The following is a 17,243-nucleotide window of genomic DNA, read 5'->3' as shown; positions in this document are numbered from 1 at the left end:
GAAGAGAGCATAATCTAATTACTAGTTTAGCTTAAAAAATAAGTGCACGGCCAGGGCATTTTTCCAAGTAACAACAGCATTTGGGCTTTTTCTCAAGCACCCTGTGGTTGTGTGTCTGCCTCACGATAACAACCCTTGGTTAAAAAAAAATCTTGCCCTCTTAAGACTGGTCAGCCACATTCGGTCATTCAGCAGTGTTTGCGGAATGAATGAATGAAGTAATGGTCAGTTGACTAACACTAACTGAAGGAACAACTTGAGAGCCATTTTCTTGGGTCCAGGAGTTTCTATGCATATTCCTACCTCTGTGGGCTCAGTGTTGTCCATCTCTTTTGATATGGTGCAGATACCACTTAGAATATTAGTATACCTGACTCCTTGGTCACTCATTTCCAGGCAGGGTTTCAAGGAGACCTCTATAGGTTCCAGAAAAAATTCTTTGCTAATACTCATTTCAGTGCTCTAAAATGTATACCTTTAATGTACAAGTAAATAACCTATGAGTCTTTCTCATGAGCACACAGACATTCCAGCACACGCAGGGATCCAGGGGCCTAATGTAAACATTCCCTTTTTTCCCCTAAAACCCATGCTTATCTGAAACTACTCAGTTCCCTTCATTCCCATGAGCTGTCATAAAACGTGAAGGTCACTTGTGAGGGTCAGAACATCCTCTCTCTCTCTCCTCCAGGCCATCTGACCCCAAGAAATGTAGGGCAAAGCTGGAAGATCTTTATGTTTTTATGGACAAACGTAATGCCTCTTCATCCCAGTTCATCACAGTCACTTCCCTAGTAGGTGACCCACCTCTGCTTCTCATGGATTGGGGCTTTTTGCCTCCTTTTCGCAGGATACAAAATAACTCAATGAGCTCAATAGTGGGGGGAGAAAACCTACTTCTGTTATATGTAGAATTTATTTTTCCATTATAAATATCCATAACATAAAATTTGCCATTTTAACCACTTTTTAAAGATTTGACAGCGAGTGAGAGAGAGAGAAGGAGCAGCAGAGGGAGAAGGAGAAGCAGGCTCTCCGCTGAGCAGGGAGCCCAACGCAGGACTCGAGCCCAGGACCCTGGGATCATGACCTGAGCCTAAGGCAGACGCTTGACTGAGCCGCCCAGGCGCCCCCATTTTAACCATTTTTAAAAGTGTGTGGCTGTCAGTACACTCACACTGTTGTGTAGCCAGCACCACCATCCATCTCCAGGACGTTTTTTATCTTCCCCCATTGAAACTTTGTACCCACTAAACACTAACTCCCCATCCCCCCAACCCCCATTTGTTTACTTTTAATATTTAGGGAAAGCAAGGAAATGCGAGCACACCAGGCTAAGATTTCTATGGAAAACAGCAAAGCCATCAGCCAAGATAAATCTATCAAGAACAAAGCAGAACGGGAAAGGTAAGCCTGAGAGTACTCACTGTGGGGATGGAGCATTGGCTGGGAGGCATAAACACAATGTTTCTGTGTGTATACACACACTACTCAAAATCCCTGTGAGTGTTGGCTATGAATTCTGTTACCGCTATGAAGATTTATTGTTGTTGCTCTAGAACACTTGTCTTCTGATTGTTCACTACCACCAGTAAAATAAATGTACGTTCAGTATATGTGTGCTCATCCACAAACCAAATGGCACAAAATATGGTAAAATATCCTTCCCACATTCCACTGGGTCATCCTGCAAGTATCTCACCTGCTCAGGTATGGGCCCATTCTGGATGGGATGGTTCTGACTAGTAGCCTGTAGGAAGGCAGTCCTCTTTCTTTGATTTGCTTGGTGCTGTCCCTGACCCCAGGGATCATCTCAAAAGTCCCCAGGTTTTCTGGTTTGACCTTTTCTTAGGTTGGGTTTTTAAGAAACGGAGACCAAGACAGGAACTTGGGTGCATGTGATTTACTGAGGAAGGGATCTTCAGAGAAGAGGAATAGGGGAAGCAGGAAGGGTTCAAGGCAGTGACTGAGCAAAGATTTATTGGTCTCAGCTACAGTCCCTCTTCAGCCTGATCGCAAGCTCTGGAGGATAAGCTGCACCACCGACCTCTTTGAACGAAGGGCATCTAGCTTTTGTACTTCTCTGTTGGTCAGCCATTTGCCACCTGGGGCTAGGGGAAGGTGTGTGTTATCTCCAGAGGAGGTTCCAGGTGCAAGCCCTTTAGGCAAAGGCGGTAAAGGGGATTTGAGAGGACATCAGGAGTCGTGTTACCCAAGAGAGGGAGTTGAGAGCACTTGATTCTCAGTGATCCTAAAATATATAGCCAAGTGAAGATTAGCTCTTGGGACTGAGACATGAGCGTGTTGAGGGCTTCAAGACACTCAGCTCTTGCTTACCTATAGGCTGAGCTGTTGGAGAACTTTGCAGATGCAAAGGAAAGCACCTGTGTTTCACGGTCTCCCTGTCTACGTGGTCTCTTATGGAAGCTTATTGGATACCTGATGTTGCCTCTTTGTTTTGAACATGGTGAGAACTGCCATCCAACTACCTCAATTTCACTGATTTTTTTTTAAAGCACAACTCAATTATTAATAAAGATGTTAAACATGAAATATGATAAAATATGAAGGATAATACCATCCAGTGCATTTTCATGCAGAAGTGTTGTTGAATTAAGTACAGTTGGGAATGGGTCATCAATAGGATACGGAATTCCACAGTAATTGGACTTGGAAATGAATTGACTTTTTAAAATGTTGGCCAAGAAATTTCCCAGTCAACATGGAGCATCTAGGGAAATTATTACTCAATTGAATCAATACTTCTTTGCACCATCCTGTCGTGGCTCTTGTTTATTTATTCTCAAGGAACTGTGTTTAAAGGCCTTATATATGTGGAAATGACATTATCTGCTTTTGCTCACAAACGTAAAATATTCCAGCCATGATAAAACCTCATCAGTTTGAACTATTTTAGATTCCCTGAAGTAAAATACAGAATTCAGTAGGATAAATGTGTTAATCATTAAACAGCTCTTTATCATTTTTTTCAAGTATGTTACAAAGTGGACTTCAGCCCAGTTGAGGTCAAATTATCTTGAACTCTAAGTTACTGATAAAAACTTTGTTTTGTTTTGACTTTGTCTCCAGTGGTAGGTGGTTCTAAAACGTCTACAAATGGCTGGTTTTTAAAATAATTTCTGTGTGTAAAATGGTTACCTTCTAAACACATTGTGTATGTGTGTCCACTTAAAGTACCGAGAAATAAAATTTTAAAAGTTATAATCAGACAGCTTAGAAAGACATATAGAGGCTGACACTTTTATTCCCGAGTCAAAGAGGACATTTCAACAGAGATTATGCAATATTTAAAACAACCACCATGCAAGTACTGTCTATCCATGTATAGAAGGTAGTTCTATAGCAAATAGCATATAGCACATAGCAAAAGAAACAATCAGCAAAATGAAGAGGCAACCTACAGAATGGGAGAAAATATTTGTAAACCATTTATCAGGGATTAATAGCCAAATAAGTATAAGAAACTCATACAACTCAGTAACAACAAAACAATCTGATTTTAAAATGGGCAGAGGACCTAAGTAGACAGTTTTCCGAAGAAAACATACAAATGGCCAACAGGCACATGAAAAATGTTCAAGATCCCTAATCATCAGGGAGATGCAAATCAAAACCACAATGAAATAAAACCTCATAACTGTTAGAATGGCTGTTTATCAAAAATACAAGAAATGGAACAAGTGTTGGTGAGGATGTAGAGAAAAGAGGACCTTGCTGCTTTGTTGGGGCCATGTAAATTGGTGCAGCCACTATAAAAAAAACAATACGGAGGTTCCTTCAAAAATTAAAAATAGAAATACCATATAATCTTACAACCCCACTTCTGGGTATCTATCTGAAGGAAATGAAATCACTATACCAAAGCAATATCTGCACCCCCATGTTCATTGCAGCATTATTCAACTAACCAAGACATGGAAATAACCTTAGTGCCCATAAATGGATGAATGGATAAAGAAAATATCATTTTATGTCTGCATACACACACAGTGGAATATTATCCAGCCATTAAAAAAGGAAAGCTTGGCATCTATGACATCGATGGAACTTGAGGGCATAATGCTAAGTGAAATAAGCCAGAGAAAGACAAATAATGTATGATTTCATTTAGAAACAGTAAAATGGTGGGTTTCAGGAGTTAAGGGAGTGCAGAAAAGGGAAAATGTTAAAGGGGACAGACTTCCAGTTATAAGAGGACTAACTTCCAGAGATCTAATATTGAGAATGGTGACTATAGTTAACAGTACTATATTATATACTTGAAAGTTGCTAAGAGAGTAGATCTTAAATCTTAAATGTTTTCACCTTAAAAAAGTTTGTAATTCTCACCCTAAATATCACGTTAGCTACCTTCTTTTTTTTTTTAGAGAGAGAGAGTGCAAGTGGGGTGTGGAGGGGCAGAGGGAGAGAGAGAATGTTAAGCAGGCTCCATGCCCAGTGTGGAGCCCAATGCAGGGCTCGATCTCACAACTTTGAGATCCTGACCTTAGCTGAAATTGAGAGTTGGACGCTCAACTGACTGAGCCACGCACGTGCCCCTAGGTGTATATACTTTTTAAAATGCAAACTAGTGAGTTAAACACCCAAGAGAGTATAAAATTAGAAATACAGAGTGAACCCAAAGATCTCGGATGGGGAGAAATAAAAAAGCAAAAAGTTCTGAAGTAGAAAACAAAAAGCAATGGAGCATATCCACAAAAACAAAAGCTTATTATTTGAAAAAATAAAATCAGTGAACCTCCAGCAAGACTGCTCAAGAAGCAAAAGAACACAGGTTAGTAATATTAGGGATAAAAAGGAGAAATGACTGCAGATCTAATCAATATTTTTGAAAATGAAGACTACATAAAGAATACGACCAGTGAGTTTGAACACTTAAAGGGAATGGACAATTGCCTAGAAAAATATTAATATCCAAAACTGAAAAGGAAGAAGAAAACCTGAATAGACCCATAGCTGTTAGAGAAATTCAATCAGTTAGAGGTCTATTCAGTCATGAAAAGCACTCCAGCCTCACTGGTAATGATGCCACTTCATAAAACTAATTGACACAAAAGTCAATGTCTTAGGGTACCAAGAGTGCACAAAGACCTGAAGAAAAGGTAGTGTTCAAACCCTGGTTGTGAATGCAAATAAGGACAAGTGCTTTGGAGTAAAGATGAAGCTGTTCATTCCCCACCAACCTGCAAATCTAGGCATATACCTTAGAGAAATCCTTGCTCGTGTGCGCAAGAAGATATGCCCTACATTTATTGAGTCAGCAGATAGTGTGTCAAGCATTATGGGACCCTAAGCACTAGATCATTGGAGCATTGTTTGGAAACAACCTATCTGTCATTATTGGCAACTGGAAATATTGTATTCTCTTCATAAATGTTTGAAAAAATCCATACAACAGTTGAAAGTAATGGAAGAGTTTGAAACACAGTTGTAGCTCTAGAAACTAGGCTAAGTAATAAGTTATAGGAAGAAACCCAGAATAGGTTACCATTTAGGTAAATTTGGAAAACACACAGAGCAATAGAGACCAGCTGCATCACTTGGGCACTTGTTAGAAATGCAGAGTCTCATGCCCCACTCCAGACCCACTGAATCAGACCCTCTCGGGGTGGACCCAGCAATCTGTGTTTTTGACAGTATCTCCATTTGATTTGTAGGCACCTGAAAATTTGACAAGCATTTGTATATATTACAAATGGATACATCCATATGAAATAAAAATATTAAAACATGGATGGTAAGGTCCACACCCAACTCAAAATAGGGGTTATGTTTGGAGAGAAAGAAAGGAGGGGCGTGGAATCAGGAAAAATACAAAAGGGGCTTTCATTATATCTGTAACACTTTGTTTCCTTTAAAAATATGAGACAAGCAGGGCAGAACATTAATACTGACTAATCTGAGTGATGGGTACAAAGAAGTTTGTATTTCTCTCTCTGTACATTATGTCTTTGAAAATTCCACAAAAATTAGGTAAAGTGATAATCCCATCCAGAGAATTAAATAGAATATAACGCTTTCTTATGTAATATTATGTTAATTCTATTCAATGTCATGCCAACTGTTACTTGTACCTATTACTTTTAGGCGAGTCAGGGAGTTAAATAGCAGCAACACCAAAAAGTTTCTGGAAGAAAGAAAAAGAGTAAGTATTTTGTAATTTTCTTGGCACTGTATACAATAACTCATGCTTAGATATCAGACCTCTTCTGGCTAATTTGCTTAATTTGATTTTTCTGTACATTAAACATTCTAGCTTCTCTTGTCTGCTCCCTGAGAGCTAATCTATCACTTAAATCTTAACGATATTAACTTGGCACCATTTTATATGGAAAAGGAAGCCAAGCTTTGATTGCGCATAAATACTCTATTATGTTCTGAGAAGATTTTCACAGGGAAGATCTTCCCAGTAATAATTATGGGTTTAAACTGTAAACTTAACAGCCGTACCTCATCCATAAGTTTTCAGATTACAACCCAAAGTTTATCAGAATTTTTCTTTTTTACAGCTTGCAATGAAGCAGTCCAAAGAAATGGATCAATTGAAAAAAGTCCAGCTTGAACACCTAGAGTTCCTAGAGAAACAGAATGAGCAGGTATCTTACCTAAAAGGCATGAAAAGACATAGCCAGCCCGCTTTGGGAGGCAGATGACCTGCCTGCAGTGATAGCCCAAGCAGTGGTGTGGAAAGGTGCTAGTAAAAATATGATTCCTTTTACTGTATTTTCCCCATTTCATCAAACAAGACAGAATTCTTTTTGTAAGTGGGAGAGGAATGTAGCCATGGGGCAGGGGGAGGGGGACCCAAAGTCATCATTTGAATAGATGGTGATGATTCTAAGAACGATGTCCCTGAGAAGAGAAAACGAAGGTTACAAATTATTTCTCTATTTTCATTTAGAGCTTTAGAATTTGCAACCTAGGGGCGAGCAACTTTAAACATTTGCTATGTTTAAAAGCAAATGAGAGAAACCATCTCTTTCAACCTCAGTCTAAAAGTGAAGTTACAAAACCATCTCAGGGCTTCCAAGCGGGACCCCCAGAAAGGAGCTGGCAAAACTCTACAAACCACTGAACACGAGTGGATACCATGCTCTTGGTGTTTTTTCCCAGCAAGACAAAACACTAAGAAGTCAACACCAATAGTTATCCAAAATCCACCTCTTGAGTTAGCCATCAGCTGTTACATAGCAACAGCAAGATCTCTGTATGTTTACCTGAAGGACAGTACAGGTGGGCTCTTTCCCAAATGGGCTACACAGTCCATTGGCCATCCAGTTATTTCAACTGCTGGCCATACCCCTAACTTACAAGGCAAAATGACCCTGCAGAGCAGGTTAAATTTCAGTCTGTCTCAAATCTCAGTTTTTAGGTATAGCTGGTTTAGAAGTTTTTATATCTAGATAATCTACTTCCATCTAGAAACTATGAAGAGGGTTTGATGAAATAGGTACTTGTACTACATTGTTCTTTCCTATTTCCTCTATCTATAAAGCAATCCTATCGAAGGTATATTTCTCAGAGTAAATGGCTTCTGTTGAAAAACACTTCAGTTGGAATTACACTAAAATGTATCTTTGAGAAAGTAAAACAGAACCATAAAATCTTCTTTTTTGTATTGCAGTTGGGTAACAAATCCAACTTCCGGTTTCAGATTTGTTACTTTTCAATAGACCAAAGTTTTATTCATCAGCATACTTCTGAGTTACGTTTCACATTTCCTTTTCAGCTAAATGCTTCTATTCATGAACAGTCCACAGATCCTCAAGGGGGACAATAAATGCTTATTGTCCTGTGGGTCCAATTCATTTGACCATCTCATAGATACATCACGTTCTGGTACAGGATACCTAGCTTATGTTTTTGCTCTTAAAGCACTTCCCAGAAAGTGTTCCCATGGGCATAATGGGAGTAGGAATAAAGGTAAAGCCACCGTCTCTAAAACATTAGGATCCACTTCAGTGATTCAGGGCTGGGTGGGGTAAGGATGCCTCTCAGAAGAAGGCACAGTGAAGGTAAGGCACAGTTATGTTTCAGTTAACTAAATTAAGAAACGACTTAGAAATTACTGTGTTGCTTGGCAACAAGTTTGGCTAAAGAATGTAAATGTGCTAAAAATTACTCATTACTACAATAGTTGTGAATATCAGAGCTAGAGAATACACTTACCTACTCTTTTTTTTTATTTCGGAGCCCAAGTGCATAATAAAAAAATCACTTTGAGCTTTTATCCTAACACATGGAGAATTCAAACCACACCAGAGTTCTTCCATTAAAATATATTGGATTAGTGATAACTAGACTGATTGAGCATATTTGGGAGGATAGTGGCTTTTTGTTCCAAAAATTCATGTAATGCATTTCAATACATCATAAGCAACGTCCACCACCCACAGCTGATCCTTCAAGTTACAGAAGCTCAGGAAAGCACAGATCATGAGGAGGCTTGAGATTTGATGAAGATTTAATGAGATTCAATGAAAAGAAACTCACAATATCATATTGATGCTTCTGGCAGAGGTAGAATTTGGACTTGAATTTCTGTGTTAAGCCCTGCTTTACAAAAACATGGGCTGTTCAATAACAAATTCAGTCCCAGATCTTTCTAGTACGGTTTTGTTTTGTTTGGAACTTAGAGGTCAGAGAGCTGTGAGTTATGTGTGTCACGACACTGAAGCAGGCATAGGTGCAAAAGATAGAGTGACTCTATTTCTTCCGTCATCATAGGCAAGGTCTGGAATCAGGAAGGAGAGCTCCCTTCGTAACAAATTAAACATTTCACTGGCAGAAAAGTTTCCTATTTCCGGACAGTCCTAAATTTGTGTAACAGTTTCCCAAACCCTCGTTAAACCCAAAGACTATTCTGTTTCTAAGCCAAGATAATTTTAACATTCATCCATAATATCTCTTTAAGGCTTCCTACTGCTTCCTTGTGACCCTACTCCCAGAAGCTCACCCCATCCCCCCAAGGAGCTACTTAATTAGCTAGACCAGCATTGAGGAGAACTAGCAGAAACAACTCAAGTTTTAATACAATTTGGCCCTGATTCTGGATCCTAACCTCATGTGCTCTTTTTTTAAGCCACCTACTGGTCTTGCCTACTTGGTCATTCAGTGCTTCATTTAAAACTCCAAAGGTTGGGGATCGGTTTTCTACTAAATTTTCCCATAGACCTCCCAGCCACAAGTATGTCATCTGTCCTGACATGTACCATTTCAACATTAACAGCTCCATTACTATCATACCCAAGCTTTAAAAGTTGATTTTTGTCCATCAATCCTATCATTTAATAAAGAGAAGTGAGGGTACTTGCTAAAGGGAGGGTTGCCTCCTCATCCCTGCAGGAGAACACAGTCTGGGCTCCTAGGCATTGGTTGCTTGCTTTGTTTCTTTTGTTTTTTGTTTTGGTTTTTTTCTGTTGAGATCAACCTGGTGGGGGAAGTTTGTCACTGATGGGCGTATACATGTTTTATTCTTAGCTTTTTGCTTTTCTCTATATGGTTTTGCATTCATTTTTCAAGTACTCATTTATTCAGTATTCATTTATTTTCTTTGTTTTATATGTATGACTCAATTTTGACATTACTATTTTTGTACAAACAGCTATTGAAATCCTGCCATGCAGTGTCCCAAACACAAGGTAGGCCCGAAACTCTGATAAGCAAGACATTGCTTTCCTTCTCAGCTCTGTTAGTATGCTTGGTGCACTCTCCATTTATGATTCACATCTGGTCATAACTAATTAGTATCTCAAGGGTTTGGATTTGAAAGCTTGATTATTTCATGCTTGGATTTCTGAGGTAATATTCAAACAGAAATGCCCAAAATCTTTAGAGAATTATTTCTGAATTATTATGAGTCTTAGCCAACGGTTCCTATAGCAGACCTAGAAAACTCAAGTCATGCTAATGAAGATATACCCAGGCATCAAGAACAGTGATATATGACTGTCATTTGGACCGACCACAGCTAAGACTGGGTCACAAAGTCAGCTTTTTGACAAGCATTAATAGGACTGCAATTAATTGTTAAAGCACCCTACTAAAAGTTCATTGGTGCTTTTTAATGACAGAGTTATGGTCTGCGTGCAGAAACATTATGCAGTGTCATTATACAGTGACTCCTGTCATGCTTTCTGCTAGATCTGGTCTGCCAAGGACCCTTATCAACTCTCATAAGTAAGGTGACCATATAATTTATTATCTGAACCAGGATCGTTTTGAGAGTGAAAGGTTCATACTCGCCAGGACTACGGGCATAAACTGGAACTGTCCCTGGCAAATGGGAATGAATGGTCACCCTGCTCATCTGAGAACCTCGCTCTAATAGCAGCCCTGTAATGGCATATGTTCAATATGGTCTTTAAATGCTAAGTGGGGAGAAGCATAGGGTATCTTTTATTGCTATTTATGGAACATAAAAGTATTTAATTTCTGGCGCTGATACTGTTTCACTGTCATCTCTTATGAATACCGTTTGTGTCATAGTTTCATGTTTGTATATTTTTCTCCATTTCTCATTTCTCTCTCAGAGTATTAGTATATTTCAGGCATCGAAAACTAGGTAGAGGGAACCATCCATCCCATATTTGAGCAGAAAGATAAAATTCGTAGTTATTATTACACCCATCTTCACCAAAAGGGAATTTAAAGCCACAATATAAAAATAAGAGAATTACTGTATGTCCATGGGTCAAACTAGTTTTGGGGACATCTAGATGCTCGTAGGATGATCTTCGGATTTGACCCAACCCCCCTACTGACCTTCCATCGAGTTGGAATACCTAAACAGACATGAAGAAGAATATAAGAGCACTTCAGAGTCCTCCTCTCAGTATTATCTTTATATGCCCACATTTCCATTCTTAAATGGCCTTTATTTCAAAGTGGTAGGTCACAAAAAGAGGAAAGGGATGCTTTATTTTTCCTTCAAAAGATACATGCATTGGGTTGGGCCTAAGCATCCAGAAACCAGTTGGAAAGTAAATGTTGAAATAAGCGAGTTGACGTGTCACCAGAATCTTCCTCGCCCTCGATTCCTTTCTACCTCCCAAACCACCTGGTTGTCTTAGTGACAGTCTTAAGCCATGGTGAACTCAATTTCATGAAGCCTATAAAAAACTACCCCAAATAAGCGAGGGCCAGTAGGGAGAATTTTTGGACAATAGGATTCTAGGAACCCTACATATTCCTGTAATGTTCTATTTGCAAGGTACTCCAGCCAAACCAACGTGATCCGCTCCCACCTAAACTTCTCCATCAGTCAGATTCTTAGGGAATTAATTAAATTTCAGGCTATTAGGGGGAAAGTATTGTACCTAAGCAACACTTTGGCTAAAAGTTCCAATTATAGTCAAGGCAAAATGTCCATCTGTAGAAACCAAATGGTTTGATGTGACGTAGTCTAAATATTGAGCGACTGCCTTAGCCTCTTTTCAGATGGTTTTCCTGGCACGCTGTAGAACTAGTCCTCCACAGTCTTTAATGTGCATAAAAAATGTCTTTGGGATCTTGCGAAAATGCACATTCTGATCCCGTAGGTCTGGGGTAGAGTCCAAGATTGTGCATTTCTCACAGGGTCCCAGGCAGTGCTGATGCAGATAGTCCCTGGACCTCACTTTGTAGAGCGAGGATAGAGTGATAGCATCAGATTTATGGAAGAAGAGAGTCTGCGGTGGCTACATGCCTTTAGGAGAGGATTTCAACATTGTAAGGCTTCATTTCTCATGTTGCAGGCGAAGGAGATGCAGCAGATGGGGAAGTTGGAAGCCGAGATGGACCGCAGACCAGCAACAGTAGTGTGAATCTGCAAAATGCAAACTGAGGCAGCAACACCTCCCAGCATCAAAAGATCACCCCCAACCTTCCCAACCCAGATGTCATGCAAGACGGCCTGTTGCCTTTTGGGTTTCCTTTATGTACAGACAAGATGTTACACCTGAACCCACAGCAACTTATATATGTCTATGTAGCATTTTGAGTATTGGGTTTCTTTGGCCAACCAAAAGTAGCTCCGAATCCACCAAAATTACTGTCCCAGTGAGGCAGAGTTTAACCCTTGATATTACAACTTAAACATGTTTGCTATAAAATACCATCACAAGTGAATGAGCTTGGTGTAAACAACTCCTCTCTGTGATGCATTTAGGACATGTTTGAGCTGCAGCAAAAATAGTGCATTAGTGATTCAATAGCAAGTGCATGCACTAGGGAAAAAAAAAAAAACTCTGTCCACAAATTCATCAGAAGTGGCAATCTGCTAGACAAATAATTTTGCAGGATTTTTGTACATCTAAGTTACCTCATCAGTAAGTGCCATGTCTCTGCCATGCCATAAGAAGCTAATTTCCTGTAAAAGTTGTGGAAATTATTAGAGTAAAAAAAAAATTAGAACAGTGTACCTGTGCCAAAACTCATCAGTGCTCGAGGGAGAACTTTGTTAGGCACACGTGAGACAGTTTACATCTGATATTGCTTTATAGGAATTGCTTCTGCCGATTCCAGACATTCTAATACACTATTACACCATAAAGATTGTGAAGTGGTTATTGGCAAACGTTTGTAAATGTGACATGTATAAAGTATTTATACTCCTAATTCACACTGTTATAGAGCAAAATCATCTAAGTATTGCCACATGACAAGGTTAGTCAACAGGAATACTAGAACTATGTTTGCATGATACACAAGCGCCCATTAGGACTAATCTGTACACACACAGTTAATCTAATGCCAAATAAACACTGGCTAAATAAATGTATGGCACAGAATATAATTTGACTATCAAGACTTTAAGCATAATGAAAAAGTCTATATATATGTGTATATGAATTATGTGGGCATTCTTGATACTTCAAGTTCTAGTTTCAAAAAAATACATAACTAATTTAATTTTACACAAAAATATTTATGCAGATTTTCAGAATTTCATATCAGGAAATAACCTTTTTACGTCTGTTCAATATCAAAACAATTTGCTACAGTGTTTATCTGCATGGTCTTTAAGCCCGCTGTAGTTGTGTTGCAGACAGTGCATGAAAAAGTACTCTGCGGGGAACCGAGCCATGCCACCAAAGCCGGGAAGAGCGCATGGAAACGGTAGTCTAGAGCTAATCAGATGACTGATTTTAGGACACAAAACACCAACTGAATTGTATATGCTTGTACAAATTGATTCTGTGTGTTCCTCTGAACAAAGCAGAGAAAATTATGTTACCATCAATATTGAAATTAAACTTCCAACTTCTCTAATAAAAAATTAAAACACATTTAACACCTGTCCTCATGTATGCGTTCCAGCAGACTTTTTGCCTTCTTCATAAATGATCTCTTCATTATTTCCAGAGGAGGCTTCTTCATGCCCCAATACATTTTCCCCCCAAATGACACAAAACAGGCTGATTCTGGTTGACTCCCAAAGGTAGTATATTTGGTTTTTTTCCTCATATTTATCATTTGAACTGGTTTCTATGAAATTTCTCTAGTTCCCTATTTGCTTATCTGCAAGACAATGGGGTTAGACTATGTATCTTTCAGCACTAACATCCCATGGAAAACTATGGCTATTAAAATAGCACCATACTGGGGTGCCTACGTGGCTCAATCGTTAAGCATCTCACTCTTGGTTTTTGCTCAGGTCATGATCTCAGGGTCAGAAGATTGAGCCCTACTTTGGGCTCCACTCTCAGTGTTGGTTCTGCTTGAGATTCTCTCTCTCCCTCGGCCCTTCCCCCAACTCAACTCGCTCGCTCTCTCTCAAAATAAAATCTTTAAAAAATTTTTTTCTTAAATAGTACCACATTGGGATGGCCCATTCTCAAGAATTTCGAATGGCTCATCAAATCAAAGGACTTCTAACAAGAGCTCAGCTCAACATTCTGTGGCACTACACTGAATTCATCAATTGCCTCCTTCTTCCTTTGCTTCTGAGAGGTACTCCCGGTTTTCCCATTGTTCTGATCTCTTCTCTGCCTCTTCATCCTTTTACACCTTTTACGCCACCATAAATATTCCAGTACTATATCCAGAGCCAGTTTTTTCTTTAACCCAGACTACTTCCAGTATTTAAGATATCCTACCCCCTCCCCAAAAGATTCCACTGTAGTGGGATTAAATGTACACACAGCTCAGATGTTCAACAAGATGATGTTTTACTTTCAATTTTAAGTTCAGATTGCACTCAAATTCTGCATTCTTGCTTATGAAGGAAACAAAAGCTTGCCAATTAAAATAATTCAGTCTTTTCCAGCTTAAAAATATGTTATTTCCGAGGCATTTTCAGTTACTGAAAAGTCAAATCCCCCCTTAGAGTCCCAGCCCCATTCAGGTCTCCTTGCTTCTTTCTCCAGACAGCAGTGGGGAGGAGTATCTGGTCTCCCCACTGCTGGACAGTCCTAACTGCCCTGTGCTACAGCCCTGCAAATTGGGTCCTTCCATCCCAGTGGCTCAAGGTCTTTGCTCAGTCAAGTGTTCACCCTGGACTCAGTTTATTTTAGCATTCTTCTGGGAGATGCAGGAACTTCTGGATCTTCGTGGGCTGTGGGAGAACTAGGAGTGCTAACTCCAGTCCATTCATTTAAGTACCTCCTTTGCCCATTTGTCAGCTACTAGCTCCATGTTCCAACGTCATGACGTTTCTCCAGGAGGCTTGCAGTTTGTTAGAGCAATGCCCCGAGAAGCAAAAAGCAAGCCTGTTTTATATGAGGCCCCAGGCCTATCTGGGTTTATACTACATCTTGCTTCTCCCACCCAGCAGCACTTTCTGTTCAACCTGGGAGTCAGGACGCTTGAGTCTCAATTCTTTCTCTTTCTCCTCAGCCCAGAAAGGTTATGGAACTGCCTATTCCTGCCTGACTGGAATGCCCATACAAGACTGTATTCCTTCTTCCTAAGCAGATTATTCTTCCCTTTTGGGAGGATAAAAAGCTTCATGGGGGGAAAAAGGTTGCCAAAATTGGGGAACCCATTGGGAAGTATCATAGTTCATCAGATCTAAGACACCATTGATTATAACATCACCATCATTTTATATACCACAAAGAAAACAGGCTGCCAATTAAACGAGGACACATCACCCTGTGATTGTAAGACACCTCAATTCCAGAGATGTTAAAATGTGAAAAATGTTTCTTGGAATCCATGAAATAGTATTTCAAAAATATTGTACAAGCTAATCAAATCCCAAGACTTGAGGGTTGATGGGAGTTGGGGGAGGAAGGCAAGTATTAAAGACAGGATACAAGAGAAATATTATATCAGAAAACCTAAAGCAAAGAACACTTCTGCAATTGGGACTGTAATTTAGTAGTGAGCTTCCTTCAAAAGCAATTAAAAAGAAAAGAAATTGGACTTCCAGGGAAGACGGTAGAGTAGAAAGATCTTAAGCTTACCTCATCCCATGGATACAACTAGATAACACCCACATTAGTGTAAATAACCCAGAAAATGACCCAAAGATTGGCAGAAGAGACTATTCACAGTTAAACGCAGAGAAAAGTCCCCATCAAAGAGGGTTGGAAGAGCAGAGGTGCAGTCGGGAGCTAAAAAGACCCCCATGGGACAGTCCGTGAGAGGGAGGGATACCACAGGTGTAGAGAGGCAGACCCTATTACCCAGGCATGGGAGCCCTCAGAGAAGACAAATCCCCATAACATTTAACTTTTAAAACCAGAGGGGCCTAATGTCATGAGGTTTTTTTTATATAATTTTTTATTGTTATGTTAATCACCATACATTACATCATTAGTTTTTTTTTTTAAGATTTTATTTATTTGAGAGTGAATGAGAGAGAAAGCACATGAGATGGGGGGAGGGTCAGAGGGAGAAGCAGACTCCCTGCCGAGCAGAGAGCCCGATGCGGGACTCGACCCAGGGACTCCAGGATCATGACCTGAGCCGAAGGCAGTCGCTTAACCAACTGAGCCACCCAGACACCCCTACATCATTAGTTTTTGATGTAGTGTTCCATGATTCATTGTTTGTGCATAACACCCCTAATGTCATGAGTTCTTATAATCAGTGGGGCTTAACACCTGGAACTTTAAAAATCAGAGGGCTCTGCTTTGGGAAACCCTGGAGGGTGAGAGGAAACTGAATTCCCACCATTAAAGAGACAGCACAGCAAATAGCCTGGCTGAGATACAGCATAGAAGCAGCAATTTGAAAAACACCTAGGGTATAAGAGAAGATTTGCTTACGCATCTTAGAGCATGTGCTGAAGGAGTAGGAATCTATAGGAGACTTATATAGGATAAAAGGAGCTGGCAGGCACCATTTCCCTCCCCCCACTTTCCCCCACCCCTGCATAAACACAAGGCCACCTGCAGGAATCAGCGCAGTACCAACACTCTATCTAGCTTGCTAACAGTGAGACTCCCCCTCATCATCTCCTACAGACATGCCCCCTCCAGCCAGGTTTTTGTCCCAGATCTCCACCCACAGGAGACCCCCAAAATAACTTGCTATCATGCACCCCACCCCACATTGTCTTGCAGACCCAACCCCTCCCATACACCCTTGGCCAGAGCCCATCCAAAGTGGTGCCACAGGTATAGCAGTGTGCAAGCACACCCAACAGGGGCCAGCACCACTCCGAAGTAACTCTTGCGCCAGGGAGAGGGGAAGATAACCACACGTAGCAGCAAGGGACTGGGGGCAGGCATCTGGTCTGACTGGAGACCCCACCTGCCAATAAAAGCTTCTCAAGGGACAACACAAAGAAAGTGCCCAGCAGTTCAGATCTACCATAGCTCTGGCAAATGCCTGGTCAGACTCAATTCAAGTCCAGGGCAGCCTCAGATGGGCCCACTAACAACACAGGGAATAAACCCTGCCCAAAACAGGCAATGAGAGCCACTGCAAATGACCAGACTGAAGGCAAAGGTGGCTCAGCCCCAACAGTAGGGTACACACAACACCCATAAGAGACACACCCAAAATGCTAGGTTCTGGTAAACAGGACATTGCACTGCAGGGCACCATGGAACCTCTTCTTCATCAGGCCACTACTCTCAAAAGCAAGAGACATAATTGACTTTCCTAACACAGAGAAAGAGACAGCTGGACAAATTGAGGACACAGAGTAAAGTCACACCAAAAGAACTAAACAAAACAGAGATAAGTAATATGGTCTGTAGAGAATGTAAAGCAGTGGTCATAAAGATACTCATGGGATTTGAAAAAAACAGTGGAGGACCTTAGTGAGACTCCCAACAAAGAGAAAG

General features: G+C 40.3%; 1 protein-coding gene across 5 annotated transcripts in view; it reads left to right on the top strand.

Annotated features, from left to right (window-relative positions):
- PLCB4 (phospholipase C beta 4) overlaps positions 1-11,845 on the top strand; it is a 171,595-nt gene extending 159,750 nt beyond the window's left edge. For 3 of the 5 annotated variants that reach the window (XM_088026249.1, XM_028112973.2, XM_088026248.1), the window contains 5 exons: positions 1,306-1,407; positions 6,109-6,166; positions 6,531-6,617; positions 9,626-9,662; positions 11,757-11,845. In XM_088026249.1, the coding sequence (XP_087882375.1) occupies positions 1,306-1,407; positions 6,109-6,166; positions 6,531-6,617; positions 9,626-9,662; positions 11,757-11,845 (373 nt within the window). The remainder of the gene's footprint in view (positions 1-1,305; positions 1,408-6,108; positions 6,167-6,530; positions 6,618-9,625; positions 9,663-11,756) is intronic. The other 2 variants (XM_028112974.2, XM_028112976.2) reach the window with 1 other exon arrangement.
- The last annotated feature ends 5,398 nt before the right edge of the window (positions 11,846-17,243 follow it).

Source organism: Eumetopias jubatus, unplaced genomic scaffold (genome assembly GCF_037043125.1).
Source record: "Eumetopias jubatus isolate StellerSeaLion01/CBP00866 unplaced genomic scaffold, mEumJub1_p1.0 scaffold_9, whole genome shotgun sequence".
Lineage (NCBI taxonomy): Eukaryota > Metazoa > Chordata > Mammalia > Carnivora > Otariidae > Eumetopias > Eumetopias jubatus.
Note: the sequence above shows the minus strand (reverse complement) of the source record. Positions and strands in the feature narration are given on the sequence as shown.